Source organism: Crinia signifera, chromosome 1, assembly GCF_055691185.1.
Source record: "Crinia signifera chromosome 1, ASM5569118v1, whole genome shotgun sequence".
In the NCBI taxonomy this organism is placed as follows: Eukaryota; Metazoa; Chordata; class Amphibia; order Anura; family Myobatrachidae; genus Crinia; species Crinia signifera.
Genome location: NC_139217.1, coordinates 261491342 through 261517683, shown reverse-complemented (window position 1 = coordinate 261517683; position 26342 = coordinate 261491342). Strand labels below are relative to the sequence as shown.

Here is a 26342-nt window from a genome sequence, read left to right as displayed (position 1 = left end):
GTCGGTCGCGTCACGGCCGTTTTTAAGTGCATTCAATGCCCGCGATGACCGCGATTTCTAGTGGCGCCGTGAAAGTACAGAAGTACCTCAGCGAGCAACTGCGGGTATTTATACCGCTAATTATAATTGCCAAAACTGACTAGATAAAAAGTAGGTGGATGTTCTATTATGTACTGTAGTAATCAGTTATTATAACGGGATATTCCTCTCAATCCCAACACCCAACCCTGATGAGTAGCATATGTGACTATAGAACTAATGTCCAGTGAAAAACTGCAGATATTTATACTGCTAAACTATTGCTACATACTCACCAGAGAATATTACTATGTGGATGTTTTGATACATATTGTATCAATCCGATATTGTAATAAAGATACTTTCATCAATCTACTCTATAATTGATAGAGGACTCACAAATAATATATCTCTTATTATAATATCAATTTGAGTAAACCACTGATTCTCAGTGGAGTGTGGAGAACAGCCATCATTAAATAAGGACCATCTTCTCAGTTCCTAACACCCAACCCTGATAAAAGGCACATATTTATATATAAAATAATTCTCAGTGAGAGATTGCAGGCATTTACACTGCTAATTAAAAGTGCCATACATTTATCAGGTAATACCATCAGGTGAACATTCAACTATATACTGAGGAGATGTGTTAACATAAAAGGGTAATCTAACCCACAATTACATCTAACTCACTCCACAGTACATCACAAGGACTGAGTAGTTATATGGTACCCAGTGACCGACAGATGACCACACTATAGAGACTCACTGCCATTCAACACGCATAATGATAAAGAGTCTCTACCACATAGTAATTAATTTGAGAGACTTTATACCACCAAAGGGACAATTATAACTGATTCCTGTCTCTTTCGCGGTACAGCAACAGAGCCAATAAGTCATTTGACCAAAAGACCCAAGACACATTGGAGACGGACAACTCTATTTTAATTATTTTTGATCACTTTAATGCACTTTTTTTCACTTTATTTTAATATTTTGCAGTTCTTAACAGTAGAATAAATAAAAGTTAAGTTTTAACATTTTCTTGGGACACTGGAAACAAAATATATGGAATATATGCTGATGAAATTTGCATATGTCAGTCCAGAGTGCCCCTTGTAGGAATTCTTGTTTCTTCCGCTGCTTGTACATTTATACCAATTCCTGGGAAGCACCTCCCTATATATTAATACCCGAATTTTGGGTGATAGAACCAATAGGGTGACTGATTAAAACATATATGATTGTGCGGATTAAACTCTCTCGCTTTCAATACAAGTATACCTGGGATGCGGTCAAAATCCCGGCGGTCGGAATCCCGATGGTTGAAATACCGACACCGGAATCCGGACCGCCGCAATGCCGGCACTTTTTCCCTCTATGGGTGTCCACGACACCCATAGAGGGAGAATAAAATAGTGAGCGGTGCGAGGCACCGGGCTCGCGCCACCCCCCCCCCCTTGTCAGCATTGTGGCGGTCGGGATTCCGGGGTTGGTATTTCGACCGTCGGGATTCCGACCGCCAGGGTTTCACACTGATCCTGTATACCTATGTGTAGAAAAGTGACCGAGTTATCATCCAAATCCACAATCACTGTATATTAGAGTTAGTACAAGTTCTTTATTTTCATACACTTGTGGTCTGGAGTGCTCCTTCTATGTCACAAAATTTGCAGTTGTTATGCAACTGTTGCAGAGGGAGAGAGATTTTCAGGGTTTCTTGAGTTTTATTGCTCCTTAATATATTGTATCACTTTTATTTGTCACAGTTTTATGTGAGCCCTTAAATATGCCTGCAACATCCTCCAGCATGACCGGTTTGGCAGTGGGTCAGTAATGGTGTCGGGTGGCATTTCTTTGGGGGGCTGCACAGCCCTCCATGTGTTCGCCAGAGGTAGCTTGACTGCCAATAGGTACTGAGGTGAGATCCTCAGACCCCTTGTGAGACCATGGGTGAGATTTAATGGGATGAGATTTTTAGAAAGTGAGAGATTTGGTGAGAAATCTCCAGTTTTTTTAAAGCGGCAATCATTTACACTGCAAAACCAGTTTGATTTTGCGGTGTAAATGATTGCCGCTTTAAAAAAAACTGGAGATTTCTCACCAAATCTCTCACTTTCTGAAAATCTCATTCTATTAAATCTCACCCCATATGCTGGTGCGGTTGGCCATGGGTTCCTCCTAATGCTAGACCTCATGTGGCTTTAGTGTGTCAGTAGTTCCTGCAAGACAAAGGCATTGATGCTATGGACTGGCCCGCCCGTTCCCCAGGCCTGAATCCAATTGAGCACATCTGGGACATCATGTCTCGCTCCATCCACCAACGCCACGTTGCACCACAGACTGTCCAGGAGTTGGTGGATGCTTTAGTCCAGGTCTGGAAGGAGATCACTCAGGAGACCATCCGCCACCTCATCAGGAGCATGCCCAGGCATTGTAGGGAGGTCATACAGGCACGTGGAGGCCACACACTACTGAGCCTCATTTTGACTTGTTTTAAGGACATTACATCACAGTTGGATCAGCCTATAGTGTGTTTTTCCACTTTTGAGTGTGATTTTGAGTGTGACTCCAACTCCAGACCTCCATGGGTTAATAAATTTGATTTCCATTAATAATTTTTGTGTGATTTTGTTGTCAGCACATTCAACTATGTAAAGAACAAAGTATTTAATAAGAGTATTTTATTCATTCAGATCTACGATGTGTTATGTTAGTGTTCCTTTTATTTTTTTGAGCAGTGTATAATGTCATCTGAAAATAGCGTTTTGTACCAGCCGACAGTCGGGAAGAAAAGCTTTCCCCATAATGCGCTACATAGAATGGTGTGTACTGGTAAAGACTCATCTTGCAATTGAGAAAAATGTCTCCAAGCAATTGCTTCAACAGGCAACCTGAGTAAGATGCAGTCGCATATAAACACTGCGACCAATGGTCTTAATGTTCCTCTTAAATGGTGATAGCCTTACAGTTTGATGCAATTGCAAGCAGTTGGTGATATGCAACCTTTCCTTCATTTGCATGGCTTAAGGATCACATAAGCTAAGCTTCTGTGAGTACTTTAAATGCGATCCTTACTGAATTAGGTTATTCAGACCTAATCGTCAGCTGTAAATTCGCAGCCAATTATAAATAGACTGTGCATGTGTACGGATAAGGTTGTCCTGCAATAAAGCCCTTCCATTTTTTTTTTTAATTGCTGGCCATACACAAGTTGATAAATAGGAAGACGGGGTTTAGGGGTAACCAGCTGTTTTCTGGTAGAGTCAGCGAAAACAAAGGCGTTCCTAGGCTTTTGAAGGGAAGTCATGTGACGTCCACTCCGGCCTGTCAAGAACCCCGGTTCTCAGACCACTCGCGTGCGCCCCTTACCGGCACGCTGGGGTAATATACTCCGCAGATCAGCTGCCGGTACAGTCTGTAATCCCTGGCGTGATGTCTTTGATTCCCTGGTCAGATTGCGGGTCACATGATCCAGGTAAGCTCTCACCTGCGTCTGATTCCCTCATTACCTGGAGGGATAAAAGCCTGTCTCACAGTCTCCTCCCCGTCTTGAACAACTCGTCAGTTTCCCCTGAGAGTTCTCCAGCGTCAGCTCCTTTCAAGACTCCCCACTTGCTCCAGAGGTCCAGTTTCCTGAGTCAGCTGTTACCTGTGTCATTCTCAGCGTCCCTGGTCATTCCACTCCTGCCAGAAGCTTCCACGAGTTCCAACTGCCGTGTGATCCAGCCTTCTCTGTGCAGCCCAGGTTGTCTCCTCAGCGTCCGGATACCAGTGGGTTCCCATGCCCGTCTCCTCTCGGCTCCCAGGCCGCTCCAGCGATCCCCAGTGATCTCCAGCGATCCCCAGTTATCACCATCGAGTTCCCTCCGGCTCCCAGGCCGCATCTCACGGTACTCAGTCCCCATCACTGTGTACATCCTGCTATACATATTCCTCTGTGCCCTCCGTGTTGCTACCAAGCATTCAGTGCCATCGATCACCATCGATGGTTTAAGTACCCCTCAAACATCTTTGCTCTCGAGACTCCAGAGTATCAAACCCTGCTAAAGCCACAGAGGAACCTGGGCAGAGGGCCGTGACCTGGTTGGCAGTTGCAGCTTAGTCCATATCCCCTTGCGGGGGTCCCTGGTGAATACTGCTGCCGGCTTAGACCCCGCGCCTCTGCTTTAGGTCTCAGCCAATCCTCTGTGTCCCCGGCAGGTTATTCTCATCTATCCTCCGTGCATGAGCTCCAGCTACCTCAAGCCTCCCCGCTTCCGGTTCCCTGCGCCCTCCACTGGCGCACCCAGGTCAGTGCTTGGAACACAGCTAGTCTAGGCCGTGACACGGCCTCTATAAGAATGTTTCTATCGCAGCTGCCGAGTAATTCCTGGGCTACACACAACTGCATACACTGGAAAATTAATTAGATGGTCATTGTCTTGTGATGGATTTCCAGCGAATTGCCGATCTAGCTAATCTAGATCAATCAGATAAAACAAAACTCAGTAATAAACTATAATAAAGGTAGGAATGCCCTGCTTGCATGCTTACAATCTATAGAGAAATAGGCATTGATGCATAAGGATAGATGCTATCTATTGCATAGTTGTCCACCGGATTGCAAGGGTTCCAGGTGGGCTTAAAATCACATCACAGCAATGATGGTCCAGGGTCTGAATGAGAAAATGGTAGGTAAGAGAAGAAGAAATGTGGAGGATATTTGCGGACTGTACAGTGGGTATATAATTGGATGAGAAAGCTTGTGGCGGTTGAGTGAGTGGTTCTGGAATGTGTTAAGCTAGCCTGAAGAGGTGAGTTTTCAGGGAACGTGTAACGGTTTGGAGACTAGTGGAGAGTCTTATTGCGTGTGGTAGGGCATTCCACAGAGTGGGTACAGCCCAAAGAAAGTCCTGCAATCCTGCATGGGAGTGAGTAATGAGTGTGGATGAGAGAAAAAAAAAAGTATTTTATATTGAATACGGTAGAATACATGTAACCGATGAAAGGACTGACTAACTGGATACGCAGCCGTTGAACATCTAGCAAGGAAGATGCAGCTGCATTCAGAATAAATTGTAGCAGTGAGAGTCTTTTCTTGGTAAGACCATTAAGCAAAAGCACAAATCAATGCAGGAGATAATGAGAGCATGGATTTGAATTTTTGCAGTATCTTAGGGTCATATTTTGGATATGTTTTTTAGATGAATATAACATGATTTTGAAACATTGATGTGGGGAGCAAAGGACAGTTCTGAGTCAAGTATAACACCTAGGCAGTGGGCTTGTGGGGTAGGATTGATTGTTGAGTTCTCAATAGTGATAGAGAAATCAGGTTATTAACTTCTATTGCTGGTAAAAATATAATTAACTCTGTTTTGAAAATATTACATTTAAGGTGGCGTGATGACGTCCAAGATGAGATGGCAGAAAGGCATTCTGTGACACAGACCAAGACAGAAGGTGACAAATCTGGAGAGGATAGGTAGATTTGAATATTATCTGCATACAGATGATAGTAAAATCGATAACAGAAAATTAGTTTACCAAAAGATGAGGCATAGATTGAGAAAATCAAAGAGAACAGAGAAAAGAGAAACAAACACTGAAGAAGCTATTAGATAGGTAGGAAAGGAACCAAGAGAGGGCAGTGCCTTCAAGACCTAGTGATTGTAGTGTAGTGTTGTAAAGAATGATCCACAGTGTCAAAATCAGCAGAGAGATCTAGAAGAATAGAAGTAATGGCATTTGGACTTTGCAGTGACCAGATCATTCACTTCACAGTGCTGTCTCTGTAGTGTTGGGAACGAAAGCCTGACTGAAATGTGTCCAGTAAAATGTTTGAATCAAGAAAGTCTGTGACGCGCATGTAGGTGAGTCTCTAAAGTAGTGTTAGGGTCAAAACATTTTTTAGAATGGAGGTAATCACTGCATGATTGAACATTGAAGGAAAGATACCAGTAGAGAGAGAGGGAAAGAGAGAGAAAGAATGTTAGTTACTGTAAGTTTGGGATGAGATTTACTTACTTGTGAGGGTATAGGCTCAAGAGCTTAATACGTCTAGTAACCGGGTAGAAGGATGAGAAGTGTATTGTCACTATATCTTCATCTGTAGGATAAAATGAAGAGAGTGCCAGAGGGTTCAGGTAGAGAATTGAGCAGGTCACTGGCTGAGGAAGAGCATATCATTTCCTCTTGGATCTTATGAATCTTGTCCTTGAAGTAGGAAGCAATATCTTCCGCCATTGATAGTAGGTAGGTTGGGGTAGAGTTCAGAAGTGATTTAAATGTATTAAAAATCAGTTTGAGGTTTGAAGCTTGAGCAGAGATAAGAGATTGGAAATATGTTTGTTTGGCAGTGTCCAGGGCATTCTGATAAGTTTTTTGTTGGGGCACTCTTGTTAGACAATATGATTGTTATGAGTGTTAATATAGTGTTTATTGGGGTGTAGTAGGGGGAATTCCCCTGTGGATTTTTTTTTTTTTTTATTAGTAAAACTTAGCTTTTATTAATTCTTTATAAAATAACTCTATACATTACACACACAAGGACACACAAAACATGTAATATTTACACTTCTTAAAAGAACACCTTTCAGGTTATGGATTTATGTCCCCTTGCTTGAGTAGGATAAATTGTATAATCTTGTCCCCCCCATATCCCTTTTCCCTATAAGCAAAGAGTGGTAGACCGTCTTATATGTGAGAAAGTCACTTGGAATACAAGATTTACGCCACTGGCTTTCAACTTACATGACAGTTTTTGTAGGTGTTTTGTTAAGGTAAGAGTGCCACAATTGACATATAGGCCTACGTGGAGTGTGATGGAGCCACTTCATCAAGGGCTGTCTGTAGAGTCTGGTTCAGGTGAGATACAGCAAACTCAGAAGTGAATGCAGAAATAGGTGAAAGCAGTTGTTGGAGAGAGAGGTGGAAAGTTCCTGAAGATTAGTAGAATTAATATTTCTGCGGGTTTGAGGAGGAATGGAAGACTCTGGTGACACAGAGTTAGAATAATGGAGGATAGCATGCAGGTGATAAGTAGAGGAGTCAGTCCATTAGGAGAGGCTGAGAGATGAGGTTAGAGAGAGTAGTTTGGATCAGCATGAGCAGAAGATTTTGGATCATCAATAGCAATATTGAAGTCACCCATGATGATGGTGGAGAATCAGAGATGTCAGAGGATAGGAAGTGAGGAAGCCAGGCAGTAAAAAATATTCTAGAAATTTTTGGGTTGCCCAGGTGGGCGATAGATAGCTGCAACACGCAGAGAGAAAGGGATGTAATCTCTGATAGAATGTACTTCAAATGATGTGAATGTGATTGATGGAAACTGTTGTAGAACTGGGTATGTGAAACGTTTGAAAAGTAATAACCAAATCCCACCCGATGGACTGACTCCTCTACTGTTACTAGGCCTGGAGGTGTGTGAAGTGAAGACCACCGTGTGACAGGGCTGCATGGGAGGCAGTGTCTCATTGTGTGATCCATGTGTCTGTAATAGCTAGCAGGTTGAAGCTGTTATATATACAGATGTAGCGCCGCTCATCCAGCGCCGGGGCTCGCCAGACCACCCCCACTGGCGAGCGATGCTACATCTGACTGGGATGCGCGAGCATCCCACATGCATGCCTTTCCCAGTTTCACGGCGGCGGGGGGGACGGGAACCCTGCCCGTCTCCACTTCAGGGAGAAGGGCAGGGTTAGGGGGGGGGATGCGTCGACTGACGGCAAGGATTCAGGGGGAATCCCGCTGTAAGGAGACGTGCGTGCGTCCCCTTCCGGCGGCTGGCACGTAGCAAATCCACCGCCAGCCCCTGCAAAAATTAAGGCCGCTTCATCTGTATTTATATAAAGAGGTCATGAACGAATGTTAATTTGTTACAAACAGAGCGTGCATTCCAAAACCTATATTTTTGTGATTTAAAGGGTGATTGGTGACATGTGATGTTTATGAGGTTAGCTGTATTTCTATATAGCTGTGAGTCAGGTGAATGAGAGTGTGGCCTGGATTAGGTGGAATGTCACCAGCTAATAGAAGTAAGAGAGAGAAATAAATATAGTTGTAGGAGGTTTGTGAATGGTTTTATGGTGCCCATATGCGATTTCCATACTTTTCAATGGGAAAACATTTGGATGTGATTTTTGATGTGGGATTTTTTGGTCACGGCAAATTTTACTGCAAATCGCACATGCGGGAAACGTTTGATTTTTTTTGCCCTTTTGACTCAAAAAAAATGGCACATTTCAAAAAAATCATTGCCCTATTACATTTGCCCCCCCCCCCCCCATCTTCAATAGAACTCCCATCTTAGTAAATAAACCTCATAAACTCTATATAGACTATATAGACAGGTGTATGACTTTTAGTATTCTGAGAAAACAGCAGTCTTGTGGCATATAAAATGTGATACCTCCTTCTGGCTAATACAATCTGTTATGCAAAAGGAAAGAAATTAACCATGGGCGCTGTATGGGACATTAAGAGGTTCATTTACAAGTGATGCACCTGCTCTGTACACTTACATAGGAAAAGATGCAGGCAAAAAATGTGGATTTACAACTTGGTGGGACTGCTATGCTATTACTGGTGCCTGTCCTTGTGTTTCCCTCCTGTGTCCCTATAGATTGTAAGCTTGCAGCAGGGACCTCAAACCTCTAAGTCTGTCTGTTGTTTCCCACTTTGTTCTATCACTGTCTACAATTGTAAAGAGCAACGGAATCTGCTGCGCTATATAAGAAACTGTAAATAAATAAATAACATTAATAATATAAGTGCAAATGTTTGGTTGAATAGACCTCAAGATACAGCCAGCTCCAAAACAGTACAATATCACCTCCCAATAGTGTAAGCATGTTGCTCGACAGTGAAAAGGTGGCACTACTGTGATTTAGCAAATTTCACCAGCTTCAATCTGTGGTCCAATGTGCATCGGATCATAGCCCCTTGATCACAAGTGCTGCAAGCAGGATCTGTCAGATTAGACAGCCTCCGGCAAAACTTGCTGATATCATATGGCAGGATGGTTAGAAGGTTGGAGGAGTCTTTAAACTGGGCATGGGGGGGGGGGGGGGGATACAAACAGAAACTATGGGCATGAAAGAGAGAGTTGTGAGGAACAGGTAAGCAAGAGACTGGAGGTTGGAGAAGGGGGGGGGTGGGGAGAAAAACTAGATTTAGCAAGAAATCAGTAGCACATCAAGAACACAATCACACCTTAACGAAAATAAATAATAGTAAAAGTAAACTGAAATGCTTGCTGGTTAATGCGAGAAGCTTGACAGGAAAAATTGGGGAACTGGAAACTGTGGCCACAAGGGACGAGTATGATATAATTGGTATAACAGAAACTTGGTGCAATGAGTCACATAATTGGGCTTTAAACATGGAGGGATATACCCCCTTCAGAAAAGACACAGAAAATAGAAGGGGGGGAGGGGGGGCGCCTTTATATAAGAAATGACTTAAAACCGTGTGAGAAGGAAATGAGCTTGGGATGTACGTGGATAATACTGAAGCCATGTGGGCAGAGATAACCGAAAATAACAAAAAAAATAAAAATAAAATAGGGTATGCTACAGACCACCGAATGTTAATGAAAGGGATGAGTCTCTACTGTTAAACCAAATCAAAAAATTGGCAGATCAGGGGCAGGTTCTAATTATGGGGGATTTTAACTATCCAGACATTGATTGAACAAATGAGACGTGTAGCAGAGGGTTCATAAACTTACTCAAGTACCGTTTTATCACACAATCGGTAAAAGCTCCAACTCGTAACGAGCCGTTATTTGAGGGAAGAATGCAGAGGAAATGTGGGAAACACTAAAGAATGTGCTCGAATCATTAACAACTAAATACATCCCAAAAAGCAATAAAGATAAATTCAATAAGAAAAAGCCATCATGGTTGGATAAAAAGTAAGGACAGCAATCAACAATAAGACAAAAGCATTTAAATTTTATAAGGATAACGTGTATGACGAGGCATTCAGCAAACACTAAGAATTAAATAAAATCTGTAAAGGGGTCATCAAAGTAGCTAAAATGGAAAATGAGGAGCGCATAGCCTCTGAGTGCAAAACTAATCCCAACATTTTTTAAAACACATCAATAGTAAACGAATAATTAAAGATAACATAGGTCAATTAACCGATATTAATAGTAAAAGCATTACAGAGGATAAGGGAAAAGCAGAACTGTTAAATTAATTTTTCTCATCAGTGTTTACCAGGGGAGAACAGACAGTGGAACTTATGTACCACAAATGGGACGAGCAAGCCAGATCTTAATATTGTTTTCATGACAGACAAGATTGAATTACATCAGGTAAGGTACCAAAAGACAGCTAATTACAGGCCTGTGAGCTTAACATCAGTAGTGGGTAAATTATTTGAGGGATTTTTAAGGGATGGTATCCAGAAATATTTAGATCTTCATAGTTTAATTAGTATCAACCAACATGGGTTTGTGAAAAATCGTTCATGCCAAACAAATTTACTAGGCTTCTATGGGGATGTCAGCAAAAATCTTGATAATGGAAATGCTGTAGATGTGGTCTTCCTCGATACAGTGCCACACAAGAGGTTGCTAAACAAAATGGATGACCTGGGACTAGGCTTACGAATTTGAAGATGGGTAGGGAACTGGCTGTGTAATAGAGAGTGGAGTGCCACAGGGGTCGGTATTAGGGCCCATTATATTTAACGTATTTATTAACGATATTGGGAAGGGAATACTCAGCAAAGTTTCCATCTTTGCTGATTACACAAAACTGAGCAGAGTAGTAAAATCAACTGAGGCTGTCTCCACGCTTCAGAACGATCTTAATAAACTTGATAAGTGGGCAAAAAAAGTGGAAAATGAGGTTTAATGTGGATAAATGCAAGGTTATTCACCTTGGGAGACCTAACAAATGTGCTAGTTATAACCTAAGCGGGAGGCATTGGGTATTTCAGAACTTGAAAAGAATCTAGAGTCCAAATTGATAACAAATTGGGGTGTAGTGCTCAATGTCACATAGCAACAAATAAGGCAAACAGAATACTAACATGTATACAAAAGGGGCATGGAAACTAGGGACTCAAAAGTAATTATGCCACTGTACAAAGCATTGGTTAGACCGCATCTAGAATATGGAGTACAATTCTGAGCCCCGCACTATAAAAAGGACATCATAGCACTGGAAAAATTCCAAAGAAGAGCAACAAAACTAATAAAGGGAATGGAGAATTTAAGCTATGAGGACAGATTAAACAAATTGGGATTGTTTACCCTAGAAAAGAGATGTTTAAGGGGGGACATGCTTAACATGTACAAATATATCAGGTGCCAATATAAGGAACTGTCAGACGCCCTTTTTACTGCAAGGAAGGACTTTAGGACACGTGGGCATGAGCTTAGATTAGAAGAAAAAAGATTTTGTTCCCTTAGAAGGAAACATTTTTTTACGGTCAGGGCAGCTAAACTATGTAAAGCTCTTTCTGGTGAGGTGGTGTGGGCAGGCACAATAAATACATTTAAAATAAGGTTCTAAAAACATTTACTGGTTAAAAACATCCAGGGGTACAAATAAGAATAACAATCTGTCTTTAAAAATATCAGTATTCACTACATATAACAAGGGTTGAGCTATTAAACCAAGGTTGAACTCGATGGAGGCAAGTCTTTCTTCAACCTTAACTACTATGTAACTATGTAACATGTGATCCTGCAGCCCAGTAAGGTTCTGGGTGGTTCAAGGGGGATTGCATGTGACTACTCCCCTCAGAGAAGTCGCACAAGTGTATGGGGGTCAAACGGTTTGTGCAGAAAGTAATAGTATCATACATGCAAACAGAAATGCCAGTCGTGTAACCTAAATTAATGGGTATGGCTTTATAAACTACACCTTCAATGTTAATCATTTTAAAAGGTTAATTAGTGCTACCGACAGTCATTATTATTAGTGTATCACTGCCCAAGCCATTCAGTATACCTACACAGGAAACACACTTACCTGCCCTCTCCAAGACAGCGGGTAACAATACACCAAAATCTGTATATATATATATATATATATATATATATAGATGTATGCATATATATTTTTGGGGCACATGCATATATTAAGCATTATTAATTACGCCTTATTTAATATTAATGATGTATGTTCAGCTCTATGTGTAACTGCTATGTCACTCGTACAGATCATGTCTTCCTTCCCCTTACTAGAATTGAATGGTATTATGAAGGGAATCTGTTTCTTCACTGGCAAATTCCTGGCTGAGAACTATAGTACTGCTTATAGGGCCAAGTGTATCAAGCTTTAAAAAGTGATAAAATGGAGTGTGATATACAACCAGCCAGTCAGCACCTACCTGTCATGATTCAGGCTGGGTTTGAAAAATAACAGGTAGGAGCTGATTGGCTGGTTGTATATCACTCTCCATTTTATCACTTTTTGAAGCTTGATACATCTGGCCCATTGTATCTCAATCCTTGAGCAAGTTCCATCTCACCGAATGTCGACTGATGATCATATAAGCAAAGCTCACCTTTGCTAAATCCACCAGAGTGTTGGCCTGATCATTGAGCTTCCTCTGCTCCATTTTCACACTGCGTAACCTGTAAGTGACAGAACAGTTAGGTTCATATGGCAGACCTACCTCCCAAACAGCCAGTCACATGACACATGCAAAGCAACTGACATCTTTCCTTCCCCCACAAAAATATCAAAGCTGAATATATAACATTATCCCTTCCAGCACTAAAATTTCTCCAACAAGTGCATACCTTCCAACATGACCCGTTCCAGGGGGGGACAAAATGCTCTGTTCCTGGTTTTCCTTGCCAGTGGCAGTTGCAGATGTCGGGCTGCAGAGCAGTCCAAAATTCAAATAGGGGAGCCAGTGAGTCCAGCTGGAGATGTTTGGTAGCAGTTGATGTGCTCCTCTATTTGAATTTTGAACTGTGCTACAGCCACAGTTCAGGAGCCACCACTGGCATGGTAGTCCAGGAACAGAGCATTTTATCCCTCTGGAATGGGTCATGTGCGGCGGTATGCAATTGGAACTGTTCAGTGCAGTCAGGGTTAATAATCTGTATGTGTTAGTTCATGCAAAGTTACTTGAAAATGAGCGAGCAAAAAGTTAAAATCTGCATAGCGTAGATCAGGACCTTTTTTATGTAAAAGAGGCCTATACACTTTTGCACATCTTGTGATGGGATAGAGATCGGAAGTACGTTAAGCATCTTTGCATGCGTCAGTATGAATTATCCTTTTTATCATCACTGCCTCTGACAGAAAGCCGAAGTTTGTGTGAAACTGGAGCAGCCACTGCAACCCTTTCTGAAGGAGATTTTGCTGCTTTCTATGGTGATGAAGAGTAATTCTAGACCATGATGCCTGACAGATATCACTATCTAAAGCTTCAGAACTGAATTAAAGATGAAATATTTACTGGGTATTATACACTAAATAAGTACAGTAATCAATATTAACCGATCAGCAATTAGCTTTCATTGATCATGTGTCTAGACAGGCTGTGATAAAGCTGGTGATATCAGCAAATTGCCCTGATATCGTGTGTGTGGCACCAACATTATCATGATGCCTGGGAATAACATCACTTTCTTAAACATGCTCATACATCTGCTCAGCTGAGCCATCTACAGCCTGAATCAGTAAGCTTCTACCAATCATACTAATAGCCCCCCCATGTGTTCTGGCTGATTGGCTCTTACAATGAGCAAGCTAGCCTGCCCCATTTGCCATCATTAGAAAAGGATCCTATAGCTTAGGGCTGGGCAACACCGGCCCTCCAGATGTTGATGAACTACACATCCCAGGATACTTTGCATTAGTTTTGCTAGGTGGCCATGCTGAAACAGATGCAAGGCATGCTGGGATGTGTAGTTCATCAACATCTGGAGGGCCGGTGTTGCCCAGCCCTGCTATAGCTCAACAGGTAAAAATAACAGTAACACTAAAAGCCAACGTATGATTGATTGCTATAGGTTATTGCACATATGCACTTTGATAGCAATCCTCATGGTCTTAGTTGTGTTCAGATCACACAGTGGAGGTCATTCTGCTTCATTCGCTCCCCCGTGAGTTTGTACGGGGGAGCAATGTTTTGTTTCTGCGCATGCGCATAACCATTTATGCATATGTGCAGGCTCCGTTCATGCGGGCGGCCTTTAGTTGGCTCGCGAAGCTGCGGGTCAACCAGAATGACCTCCAGTGTCCAATCACAAGCTGCAGTTGAAAGATTGTTGTGAGCGATTTGTCTTCCTGCTCTCCCTCTGCATTCACTGTAGTGGACAAAACTGGCATACTTGCTGACTTTTCATTGGTCCCCTCAGGATCCAGGTGGCTGCTCTTTTCACCCAGGAATGCTAGAATGCTTTCTGCATATTGGGAGACTGAAGAAATGTGGATTGTAGAGCAGCTTTATTGTACTCTATAAATGCTAACTTGATCATCTGGACATAACTAAATAGTACAGGGTTTATCGGTTCTTTTATGTGACAATCTAGTGCTGGGGTAGCCAACCCTAGTCCTCGAGAGCTACCAACAGTGCATGTTTTGCAGGTCTCCTCACAGAATCACAAGTGAGCTTATTAGCTCCATCTGTGGATCTTTTAAAATGTGTCAGTGATTAATGAGTGCAGCTGTGCAGCAGCTAGGTTGTCTGGAAAATGTGAACTGTTGGTAGCTCTCGAGGGCTAGGGTTGGCTACCATTGATCTAGGGCAGTGGTAGCCAACCCTAGCCCTCGAGAGCTACCAACAGTTCACATTTTCCAGACAACCTAGCTGCTGCACAGCTGCACTCATTAATCACTGACACATTTTAAAAGATCCACAGATGGAGCTAATTAGCTCACTTGTGATTCTGTGAGGAGACCTGGAAAACATGCACTGTTGGTAGCTCTCGAGGACTAGGGTTGGCTACCCCAGATCTAGGGCATTATCTAAATCCGTTCTCTCAGGCAATATGGTTATTCTAAAACTCAGCACATCATCACAGAAAGCAGTAAGCTCACAGCTCAGAGAAAGGAAAATAAAAAGAAAAGCCAGGTTTTCTCATTCATCAGTGAATGAAAAACCACAACAGGTTCTTAGAGATGAAGACCACGACTTTGCAGTTGTTTCAATTCCCATGCAGGCAAGCACCAATACATCTGGAGAAGTTACTTGTTGGAGACGTTGGGTGGGGTATGGAGAGAGGAACTTACTTCTGAGCTCTGGTAGGGGATGATTTAGCAAAACAAAGACAAAACACAACATAATTTTTGTTGTTGTTAACAAACAGGACACTAAACACAGAATGTAACACAACTCGTTTACAGGACAGAGGTGTACACAATAGAAAACAATCCAAAGGGCATAAAAACTTGCCTGGACAATGACAACTCTAGAACAATCAGTGCTAAACATGTAAATCTGCTGATAAAAAGCTGTAATGAAGTTTTACCTAAGTGCCGGGCCACACATAGATGCGCAGCAGGTCCTTTTTAGCGGGATCCGTTTCGCCACAAAGAGGCTGTGTGAGGTCACACACAGCGGTGTGGCCGAGTCCTGCAGAACAGGATCTGGTCACCGCCAACTGCATTTCAAGGGAAACACGCTGCACTGTACGAGCACATACATTGAAATATATGTGTTCGCCCTGAAATCCTGTCATCCCGCCGTCTGGTCCAACTACAACCTGCTGCTGTAGGACCCAGCTGCTGAGGCCCCACTGCGAATGTGTGGATGGCCACATAGGAGCATGTGTGGGCTCCTTTCGACCAAGTAGGTCCCGCTGAACAGGACCCTCTGCAACGCTATGTGTGTGGTCCGGCAGAAAGCGTGCCATTCACATAGTCTCTAGAGCAATGTTTAAACATGTTTCTGACATCATATATCAGTTTTCATATAGACTAACCTTCACGGATTCCCCAGGGCTATATTAACATTGGGGTGGAAATTTACAAAGATGTGAGTTCTATTTCTCAAGAGATGTTGCTATGGGCAACCAATCAGATACAATCTATTATCTTCCAGAAGGTGCCAAATAAATAATAAGTAGATTCTGATTGGCTGCCCATAGTAACACCCCATGTGAAATAGAACCTCCCATCTCAGTAAATTTCCCACTGGACCTGTTAGCGTGTAATGTTTACATTGCCAAACTTCAGCTGCATTTGGTGAAATCTATATGATCTTTTGAGGACACTTGTCTGTTATAGTGCAAGCAATGTCCTGGTCACATGGATGACCCCATTTTCCCAAAGGATCACTAAAATTGCACTAGTGTAGCTTTATGCATGCAAATATATATATGTATATATATATATATGTATATATGTGTGTGTGTGTGTGTGTGTGTGTGAGTAAACATCTGTGTATCCATAAGGCCCATACACTCTGGGCAACTATGAGCTGAAAGCAACTCATCTTTGTCTTTTAAACTGCATTCAGGTCATAAGCCGCCCAGTGTGTACGCAGCAGCGAAGAAAATGGAAAGTCGTCCACCCCTGTGAGAACGGACGAAAAACGCTCAGGCAAAATCGCTCAGTTAGTATGAACCTTTACTGTGGACTTCAGACAACTTTGTGGTCTTTTTATTGAGACTCTTACAAAAAGCTGATTTTTTTTAATAATTGTTTACTGCAACAATAGAGAATCTTGTTTTCAGCTACTGTATCTTGCAAGAAAATGTCTGAGCGATTCTCTGACCTGCAACACTGGAAGGCAGAAGGAAAGGCCACTTTACTGCCTGCCTTGCTAGTTAGTTGCCAAAGAGCGCATGCATGCTCCAAGGAACTGAAAGAGCGGACTCTCACTAAGTTGCAGATTCAACAAAAATGTAAATATAAAAACAAGCAAAAAATAACAACAAGGAAAAAAGCTTTACTGTACTAATAGTTGACAGTCAAAAGATCGTCACACTTGTTTATTTTTTTCATACTTTACCATCCCAGTGGATGTGGAATATAATAGTGTGCCGAGTGCAGCAATGCACCGCGCCCAACGCGTGCAAGCCATGGGAGAGGACGGTACACCTATATGGTGTCCAGGGCTGGACTGGCCTTCTGGCTCTTCTGGCAAATGCCAGAAGGGCTGATTTTGGGCAGAAAGTTGCTGTGATGTCTCTGTGTCCTCACAGGGACGGACACAGGGGAGGGGGGGATGGTCACCCTCCCCCAGGCAGTTAATAAACATAGTACAGCTGCGGGCACTGCTGAGGAGATGTCCTGCCCCAGCTGCTCTTAGTCTCCGGCCCCACCCCCGGTAAGCCAGCCCTCATACAGCATGAGTTAGTGAGAGGAGTAGGATCACCACCAGCGCAGAATACAGCAGCCACAGCCGGTCCACCCACCGTTTCTTTATCATCGTCATCCCTAGGCGCTGCTGAATGTGGACCCCTAGCCTGTCCTGCTACTCAGGTCAGCGCCTGCCATGTCCCCGCCACCGCCCGTGTGTGTGTGACGCTCCCCCACTGCCCGTGTGTGTGACGCTCCCCCCTGCAGAAGCCAGTGGACTTCTATAGATGTATTGGTGAGCACTACAAATCACGGGATTTACCTGGGTGCTGCGCTGTAATGTCACCATTATCCGGCTGTGCTGCAGGGATTACCAGGCTGGTGCCTCAGGCCTCATACCTCTCCCCCATGTACCCAGCGCTGTATACCCCCTTACTCTGAATTATAGCCTCAATGCAGCCACATGACCTCCTCCCAGTGCCCCCCTCATACCCACATACAGTTCTGCCTCTGTCCTGCTAATACTCCCCCCACATTATCCCCATCTCACACCCTCACTGTATGCAATGGGCATTATGGTGAATGGCAAAATGTGTAATGGGCATTACGGTGTGTGCCATCCTGTGTAATAGGCATTGAGTTGTGTGTCATCATAATGTGTAATGGGCATAACGGATTGTGTCATAGTCTGTAATGGGCATTTAGGTGTGTGCCATTCTGTGTAATGAGCATTACGGTGTGTGTGTCATAATATGTAATGGGCAATACAGTGTGCGGCAATGCTTAATGGGCATACCGGTGTGTTCGATAATGTGTAATTGACATTATGGTGTGATCTATAATATGTCCTTTTTGTGATGCCACGCCTCCTTTCCATGAGGCCATGCCCCCTTTTAGACGTGCGGCTTTGCCACGCAAGGGTCCTGCCTGCTACAGGGGGGCCTATGTGTTCAAAATGCCAGGGAAGAGTTCTGGTCCCAGTCTGGCGCTGCTGGTGTCCATGTCGACCTTCATTGACATAGACACAATAAAAAAAAAAAGTATCAACAGTTTTCATGTGATCCTTTTGCTAGTGTCGATCTTTTGACCATGTCGACCTTTTTCATGTGCGATCAACAAGCAAAATTATTGGTGACACTGTCTAGACAACCCATACCCTACTTAAAAATGTCAAACTATATATGTTATAAGGAGGTTTACTTTCTCAATAAGAGAAATACACCTATAATTTGATATGCATTATGTGATTCATTATGACTCCAATGGTGGGGGGTCTGTGCATGTGCATTCCCTTGGGAGCGCAAGTGGGCTGATGCCTGCTGGGGGTGGGCGGCTGACCATCCGTCTCCTCGGCAGACAACGAAGGAAATAAAAGTCAGTCAAGGTAGGAGAAATCATTTGCTGGTCGGCGACCAGCAAATGATTTCTCCTGCTAGCAGATGCATGCGAGGGGATATGTTAGTGACCACATCCCCTTCCTGGTACCGAGGGGATTTGGTGTCGGGGGGGTTCAGTGGGGGCGGTGTTTCAGCCCTTGGTAAGGTTTTCGCTGCTTACCGAGCCTTGCCGAATCACCCCCTTAGGGAGTACACATATGCCTTACATCACTTTGAAATGTAATAAAAGTTGCTGAGGCTACATGCAATACATCCTGCTGTAATGCTCTTTCATTTATAACCTTGCCATTGCAACCTAGGTCAACCTCTCTTCCCTGTGTAATCTGGCACCTGTTTGGCGACATATCTCTGCATTGCTGCTGTATTTTATTGTTTCCATGGTAGCCATTTCAAGCACTAGCTAAACAAATCTCAGGCAAACCAGACAATTCCTTTGTCCATATTTATTTTTCCTCCATATATGTATTCACAAAGGTGGACATATTAACCACTGTCACTAGGGGACTAATTCAGACCTTATAGCACAGCTCTGAATTCACAAGCTGGTGTGAAATCTATCACAGGTAAGTATTTCTGTTCTGCTCTTTACAGTGTTCAATTTATTGTAAGCAAACAATTTGGTACTTTTTAAATAAGCAAACAATTTATTCTTCAGGAACAGATACCGTCAATATGCATAGAACATTCAATATGTGCATCAAATAAAGCTACAATCACAATTCAATTTTTATTATACAGGAACTGAAGTTCGATGCCGACCTCTGACCACTATTCACGAACTATTTCCTTAGGAATAGAAAATTAAGCAACCCTACCTTTCCTTCCTAAACCAATAAATAGATTATTAACATACAAATATTACATTCAATTCTCAAATAGATATATGACTTTGCTCAAGTACGTTGAATAGTACTTATGGCTACTATTATTGCGCAATAATATACACTCAGTGTACACTATAGTATATACCTTAAGCAGTCAGTAAGAAGCGCTTCTGTGTTTGTTTTCAGAGTCCCAGGGTGTACCCTGTTTCACTGTTCCTAATGAGCTCAAAGTTCTGCACTAAACAGTCCCAGGTAAATTCTAATCCTCTGTAGTAGCAACTAGAAGCACTGGATTTGTAATCCAAAGGGCAACTTTGTAACCGGAGGCAATGTCTGTAGTTGTAAGTATGGTATCCACTCCAGTAACTCTGTCTACAATAAATCTTTTCTCTGTCGAGTGTTTCCTTTCTCCCTTAATGTAGTTGATTGAACTAAGTTGCTCTATTTTGTTGCACGGATAGATCAATTGCTAGTGGATGGACCACAGGATATAATAATATATTGGGGATAACACGTTAAATATTCAGGATTCTGTTAACTGTGCTGTGTGTCACACTGTCCTTAATAAGTCTTTCTTCCATGCTTGACTGCTTATCAGCCTAACATATACTGCAGTGATATTAGACAGTTTTCTGAAGCTACTCTGTCCTCTCAGTACTGGACACTGTTGACAGTGAGTTGCTATGGTGACAAACACTGATGTCGAGCACCAGCAGATCTGTATGCCTGGACTGCAGTCACAACACTTTCCTTGTTATATATTTATGCCAATGTAGGATTCCCTATGTCCATTAGGCTGGAAGCTTTATGTGGCGATTTTCTACTTTAGCCGTAGTATATTTCACCTCACTGCTGCAAACCGGCTTTCTTCCATAATAAGATGTATGGGCCACCTCCAGATAATTACTCTGCTGTGTAGTACAGTATATACTGCTAGGCTGTACTGACTTGAATGTTAACTCTTTAACAAAAACAAATGACAGTCTCTTTTTCAGCTAAGTAAATAAATACTGTCCAGCATTTATCATCCTTCTCTCTCTCTCTCTCTCTCTCTCTCTCATAAAGACTGAGGGCTGGCTTTGTAATGTCTGTCACTCTTCCTCAGTGACTCCCCTCTCTATGCATAAGCGGCCTGTGTAGGGGCTGTGCTATGTATTTTGCGGGAGGCTGGCCTGAGGAGATGTTAAATTGCATAAGGGGCTGGAGTACCACTCACCGCGCCCCTCTCCACAGAGACTCTCCATCTTCCCCTCACAGACTGCACAGCCCAACTGTTGCTCCCTCTCAACTGTCATCCCCTCACCCTGGTCATGTGACCAACTCCTGACCTCTTCAACAGTTGCAGAGACTGCTGGGAATTGTTTATCACTCAGACAATGTCCACTGTGGGGATAGCATGTTTATAGCACAACATATCTTATATTAAGAATAACTAGTATGGCACTGTATGCCTATAAATCACTACATGCACATATATATGAATTTATCACATTTTTCCCCGGTAAAACATTGCATGTCCTCAGGCAATGGACGTTATAAATTTTTAAACATCAATATACTACATATATATCTATATATCAAACATTGCAACACATGACATGCCTTTGAATCAAGAGAATTTACATTTTTATCATAAATCCTTATTTACTTTAACCAAGTTTTGATTAGTCTCTGAATCGGAGGGGTTTCACCCCTTGGGGACTTCTAATGAGTACACCTTCTTTTTGGACGAATGGGCCACATTCCTTGGCCTCTCTTCTTTTCTCTACGAGGAGTATTTCCCTAAGGCGCTTAAGATATACTGGGTCTTCCAGAGGATGGTAGGGGACTTGTGGTATTGCGTCTTCCTCTGTACAGTCCTGGCATGGCTCGATTTGGTTTCTGTGTACCATCTTAAGAACTTGGTGGTCATCTCCACCTCTTCTTATTCCATACACCCCATCGGGCTGTATCACTTCCGTCCCCTCAGGGAGGGTGTCAAGCTCCTGATTCGCTGCTCTGTTTCCCCTATCAAAAGGTTGCCTGTGGGAGAATGGCGGTGGACTTCTGCACTGGATGGGTCTCTGCGGAGGGAACACTTCTTCTACTTTCTCCCCTTCACTTGCTTGGTCTGTACTTATGCTTTCTCCACCAGATTCGGCAGCATCCTCTAATTTTGGCTGGTAAGACCATCTGTGGAACTGACGTCTGTTGGGAGCAAACTGGCTTCCTTTAACTGGTACGCCGCCAGGGCCCGTCACGTTGGCTGCCTCAGCACCCTTCTCTCCTTCTACCACATCAAATTCAACCGTCTCGCCCTCTCCAACACTGCACAGAAATTTCTGGGGGTTGTTTCTCTTTATGGCCGTCTGATGGACAAAGACATCCTCTTTTGTATCATTCCTGTTGATAAAGCCATACCTCTTCCGGACATTAAACCACGTGACAGTTCCTTGTACCTGAGTAGCCAGCACTCTCTTCTCTACCTGGATTCTCCGGCCATAGATAGTGTGCTGCAAAATTCGGTTCAAAGTCTGAGGTAGGCTGTACGATTTTCGTGTCAGTGTCGAGATTAGTTCTTCCGGGCAATTTCTTAGGACATTCATTCCAATAATTATGGGCGGTAACCATTGTTCTTTAACGGCCGTAATTAAACATCCTTGATTGAGGAGATGAGCTTGTCCTATCATGATCTCAGCTTTGAAGTACCCGCAACACTCGATACTTTGTCCATTGCTGGCTAACAAATTCAACCCGGCCGGTGGTGTGGCTATGATACTTTCTTTCCTCCAATGCTTAATGAACTCATCCCATCGAATCGTAGTCACTTGTGACCCGGTATCCAACAATGCTGATATGCTGACTCCATTCACTTTGATTTCAATGGTAGGGCAACACCCAATGAATTTTGGTATCCATTCTTGCGATGTGGGACCTTCTACTGAAGATTCTCCCGATGGTTGGTCCAGGACCTCGGGAGTTCTGTTTAAATGTTCCGTACTGCGGCAATTTCGCTCAATATGCCTGCTCCTTTGGCAATGCCTGCAAATGGGTCTTCCTTGTTCATCGAATGTATCTGTAGGAAGTCGTCGAGAGCTCCATAAAGCGTTTCTCCCATCATCTCCGTAACAAGGATCTCTCTCCATCTGCCAGGGTCTCTGTGGTGTCTGCGTCTCTTTCAGTGTTCTCAATTCTCGACAAAGATCAGTCATGCCTTGTGTCAATTCAGCAATTTGTTCTTTCATTTCTTTGATGGGGTCTTTAAAGGCAGCAGATTGAACTTGCTGAAAAACGGTTTCAACGGATCCGAGGGTAGTTCCTTTTTTGGGCTTATCACCTAACACCCTTGTTATCAAGTCCTTGAAGTCTGCAAAGCTTATAGGTGATTCTTGTCGATGCAACATTTTTACTTGTCCTTTCATATTTGCGTCGTAGATTCCATCGAGGAATTGATTGGTTAACGTCTCATCTTCTTCAATCGGTTCTCTTGGGGCACACAACTTTATATCTCGTAATGCCTCCTGTAATACTACAGCATATTCTCGAAGCGTTTCATACGGTTGCTGTTTTCTGGAATAAAACTGTGTTTTAAGTTCTGATAGAGTCTTCTCATCGAACACTGTTGCCAATTTGTTCAGTATGTCCTTTGCCGATTTCTTTTGGCTTTCCGGCCACGACTTCACTTCCCTTTTTGCAAACCCCTTCAGCTGAGCCAAAAGGATCTCCACTTGTTGGTCTTCATCTAACCTATATACTTGGAACATGGTCTCGATTTGTTCCCTGAAGTCGCGGAACGCATTGGTTTCAGTCGTCCTCATATCTCCAGTATAAGTGGGAAGCCATGGCGCCCCCAAGTAATAGGGCATAGTTATCACTGCAGGTTTACGTGGCGTTGAACTTATTCTAGCCGCTGCATCTCCTTGGTCCTCGTTGCCAAGCATATCTTCTTGTCTCTCCTGACTATCGTCTTGAGACATTTTGAGTGACGCTGGGTTGGGTTTTCTCCGAATTTGATATGCGTATCCTGTTCGTCAGACGCCAAATGTGAAATCTATCACAGGTAAGTATTTCTGTTCTGCTCTTTACAGTGTTCAATTTATTGTAAGCAAACAATTTGGTACTTTTTAAATAAGCAAACAATTTATTCTTCAGGAACAGATACCGTCAATATGCATAGAACATTCAATATGTGCATCAAATAAAGCTACAATCACAATTCAATTTTTATTATACAGGAACTGAAGTTCGATGCCGACCTCTGACCACTATTCACGAACTATTTCCTTAGGAATAGAAAATTAAGCAACCCTACCTTTCCTTCCTAAACCAATAAATAGATTATTAACATACAAATATTACATTCAATTCTCAAATAGATATATGACTTTGCTCAAGTACGTTGAATAGTACTTATGGCTACTATTATTGCGCAATAATATACACTCAGTGTACACTATAGTATATACCTTAAGCAGTCAGTAAGAAGCGCTTCTGTGTTTGTTTTCAGAGTCCCAGGGTGTACCCTGTTTCACTGTTCCTAATGAGCTCAAAGTTCTGCACTAAACAGTCCCAGGTAAATTCTAATCCTCTGTAGTAGCAACTAGAAGCACTGGATTTGTAATCCAAAGGGCAACTTTGTAACCGGAGGCAATGTCTGTAGTTGTAAGTATGGTATCCACTCCAGTAACTCTGTCTACAATAAATCTTTTCTCTGTCGAGTGTTTCCTTTCTCCCTTAATGTAGTTGATTGAACTAAGTTGCTCTATTTTGTTGCACGGATAGATCAATTGCTAGTGGATGGACCACAGGATATAATAATATATTGGGGATAACACGTTAAATATTCAGGATTCTGTTAACTGTGCTGTGTGTCACACTGTCCTTAATAAGTCTTTCTTCCATGCTTGACTGCTTATCAGCCTAACATATACTGCAGTGATATTAGACAGTTTTCTGAAGCTACTCTGTCCTCTCAGTACTGGACACTGTTGACAGTGAGTTGCTATGGTGACAAACACTGATGTCGAGCACCAGCAGATCTGTATGCCTGGACTGCAGTCACAACACTTTCCTTGTTATATATTTATGCCAATGTAGGATTCCCTATGTCCATTAGGCTGGAAGCTTTATGTGGCGATTTTCTACTTTAGCCGTAGTATATTTCACCTCACTGCTGCAAACCGGCTTTCTTCCATAATAAGATGTATGGGCCACCTCCAGATAATTACTCTGCTGTGTAGTACAGTATATACTGCTAGGCTGTACTGACTTGAATGTTAACTCTTTAACAAAAACAAATGACAGTCTCTTTTTCAGCTAAGTAAATAAATACTGTCCAGCATTTATCATCCTTCTCTCTCTCTCTCTCTCTCTCTCTCTCATAAAGACTGAGGGCTGGCTTTGTAATGTCTGTCACTCTTCCTCAGTGACTCCCCTCTCTATGCATAAGCGGCCTGTGTAGGGGCTGTGCTATGTATTTTGCGGGAGGCTGGCCTGAGGAGATGTTAAATTGCATAAGGGGCTGGAGTACCACTCACCGCGCCCCTCTCCACAGAGACTCTCCATCTTCCCCTCACAGACTGCACTAGAGATGTGTCGTTCGCGAACGATCCGGTTCTTTTGAACGGATCTATCAAAAGAACGAGCGAGCCGCCGATCCCAAAATGGTGATCCGGATCGGTTTCGCTTAGCATTACATACAATACAATGCACATTGCATTGCTTGAGCTCAGCACTGCCCCCTTTGGCAGCTGAGATATTTTCTTCTAATTGGCTGCTTGTGCTGCTGCTGCTGCTGCTGCTGTGTCACGTGCAGATCTAGATTCTTCTGAATCTGGAAGCCCTGAGGGAGGTCTGGTGACTACACATCAACAGCAGAGCATTGGCACTGGCAGAGCAGAGGCATTGGCACTGGCAGGCATTTCAAGATTGCTTCACCTGAGTTCACCAGTAGTATCACAGAAAGGTGTGTAGTAGAAGTATGAACACACAGACACACAGACATAAATTAGGCAGTGCACATGTGTTTTTTTTTTTTTACTAGATCTGTGTTTGCTGGGCTGTGTAGTACATTTAACTTTAATTTGGAGGGGGAGGGGGCCTTCTTTTAACTTTCATTTGGGGGGGGGGGAGGGGGGGCTCGGCAATGAGCAAATTTAGTCTCCCTTGGCAACGAGCAAATTAATACCCCTTTTACACCGCTGCAAAACCCCGGGTCTTCAGCGGGTCAGACCCCTGTCAGCGGCAGTGTAAATGGGACACGCCGTGTCCCTTTATACGGGACTTCTACCCAGGTCCTGTGAACTGGATTGTTCGTCAGACAAGCGTTGGTCAGACAGTCACTAGGTCGACATGCAGAAAGGTCGACATGGGAAAAGGTTGACATGGGAAAAGGTAGACATGGACGTTAGGATGACATGAGGAAGGTCATAAGGTCGACATGGGGTTTTCGCTGTTTTTTGACCCGAATGTCAACACAGTTGACATGGACACAGTTGGAAGTGAGAATCGGACCCTCGCATCGCTCGCAATGCTTTGGGCACAGTGTCTCACTTCGCTCGCCACACTATTATAATCTCACTCCATGCCCTAGTGGAAGGTAGGGCATGAAATACCGCCTGTCGGCACATGTCGGCTCAAAAAACAGTGAAAATCCCCATGTCGACCTTATGACCTGTCGACCTTCCTCATGTTGACCTATAACCATGTCGATCTTGTTCCACGTCGACCTTTCAGCATGTCGATCTAGTGTTGTTGACCTAATGTCGACCTAGATCAGTCGACCAAACGACCGTTTCCCCAAGTGCACCACCTAGGTCAGGGTTAGAGAACCTTTGGCCCCAGCTGTTGTTGGACTACACATCCCAGCATTCCCTGCAACAGTGTTATCATGGCCAAATAGCAAA

At 43.1% G+C, this 26342-nt stretch overlaps 1 protein-coding gene across 4 annotated transcripts in view; it reads right to left on the bottom strand.

The window, feature by feature from the left end:
* The window catches only part of KCNN1 (potassium calcium-activated channel subfamily N member 1), a 144673-nt gene that overhangs the window by 10742 nt on the left and 107589 nt on the right, over positions 1-26342 (bottom strand). For 3 of the 4 annotated variants that reach the window (XM_083181833.1, XM_083181841.1, XM_083181823.1), the window contains one exon: positions 12541-12610. In XM_083181833.1, the coding sequence (XP_083037959.1) occupies positions 12541-12610 (70 nt within the window). Of the gene's footprint in view, positions 1-12540; positions 12611-15224; positions 26299-26342 lie in introns of those variants that run through there. The other variant, XR_014473359.1, reaches the window with a different exon arrangement.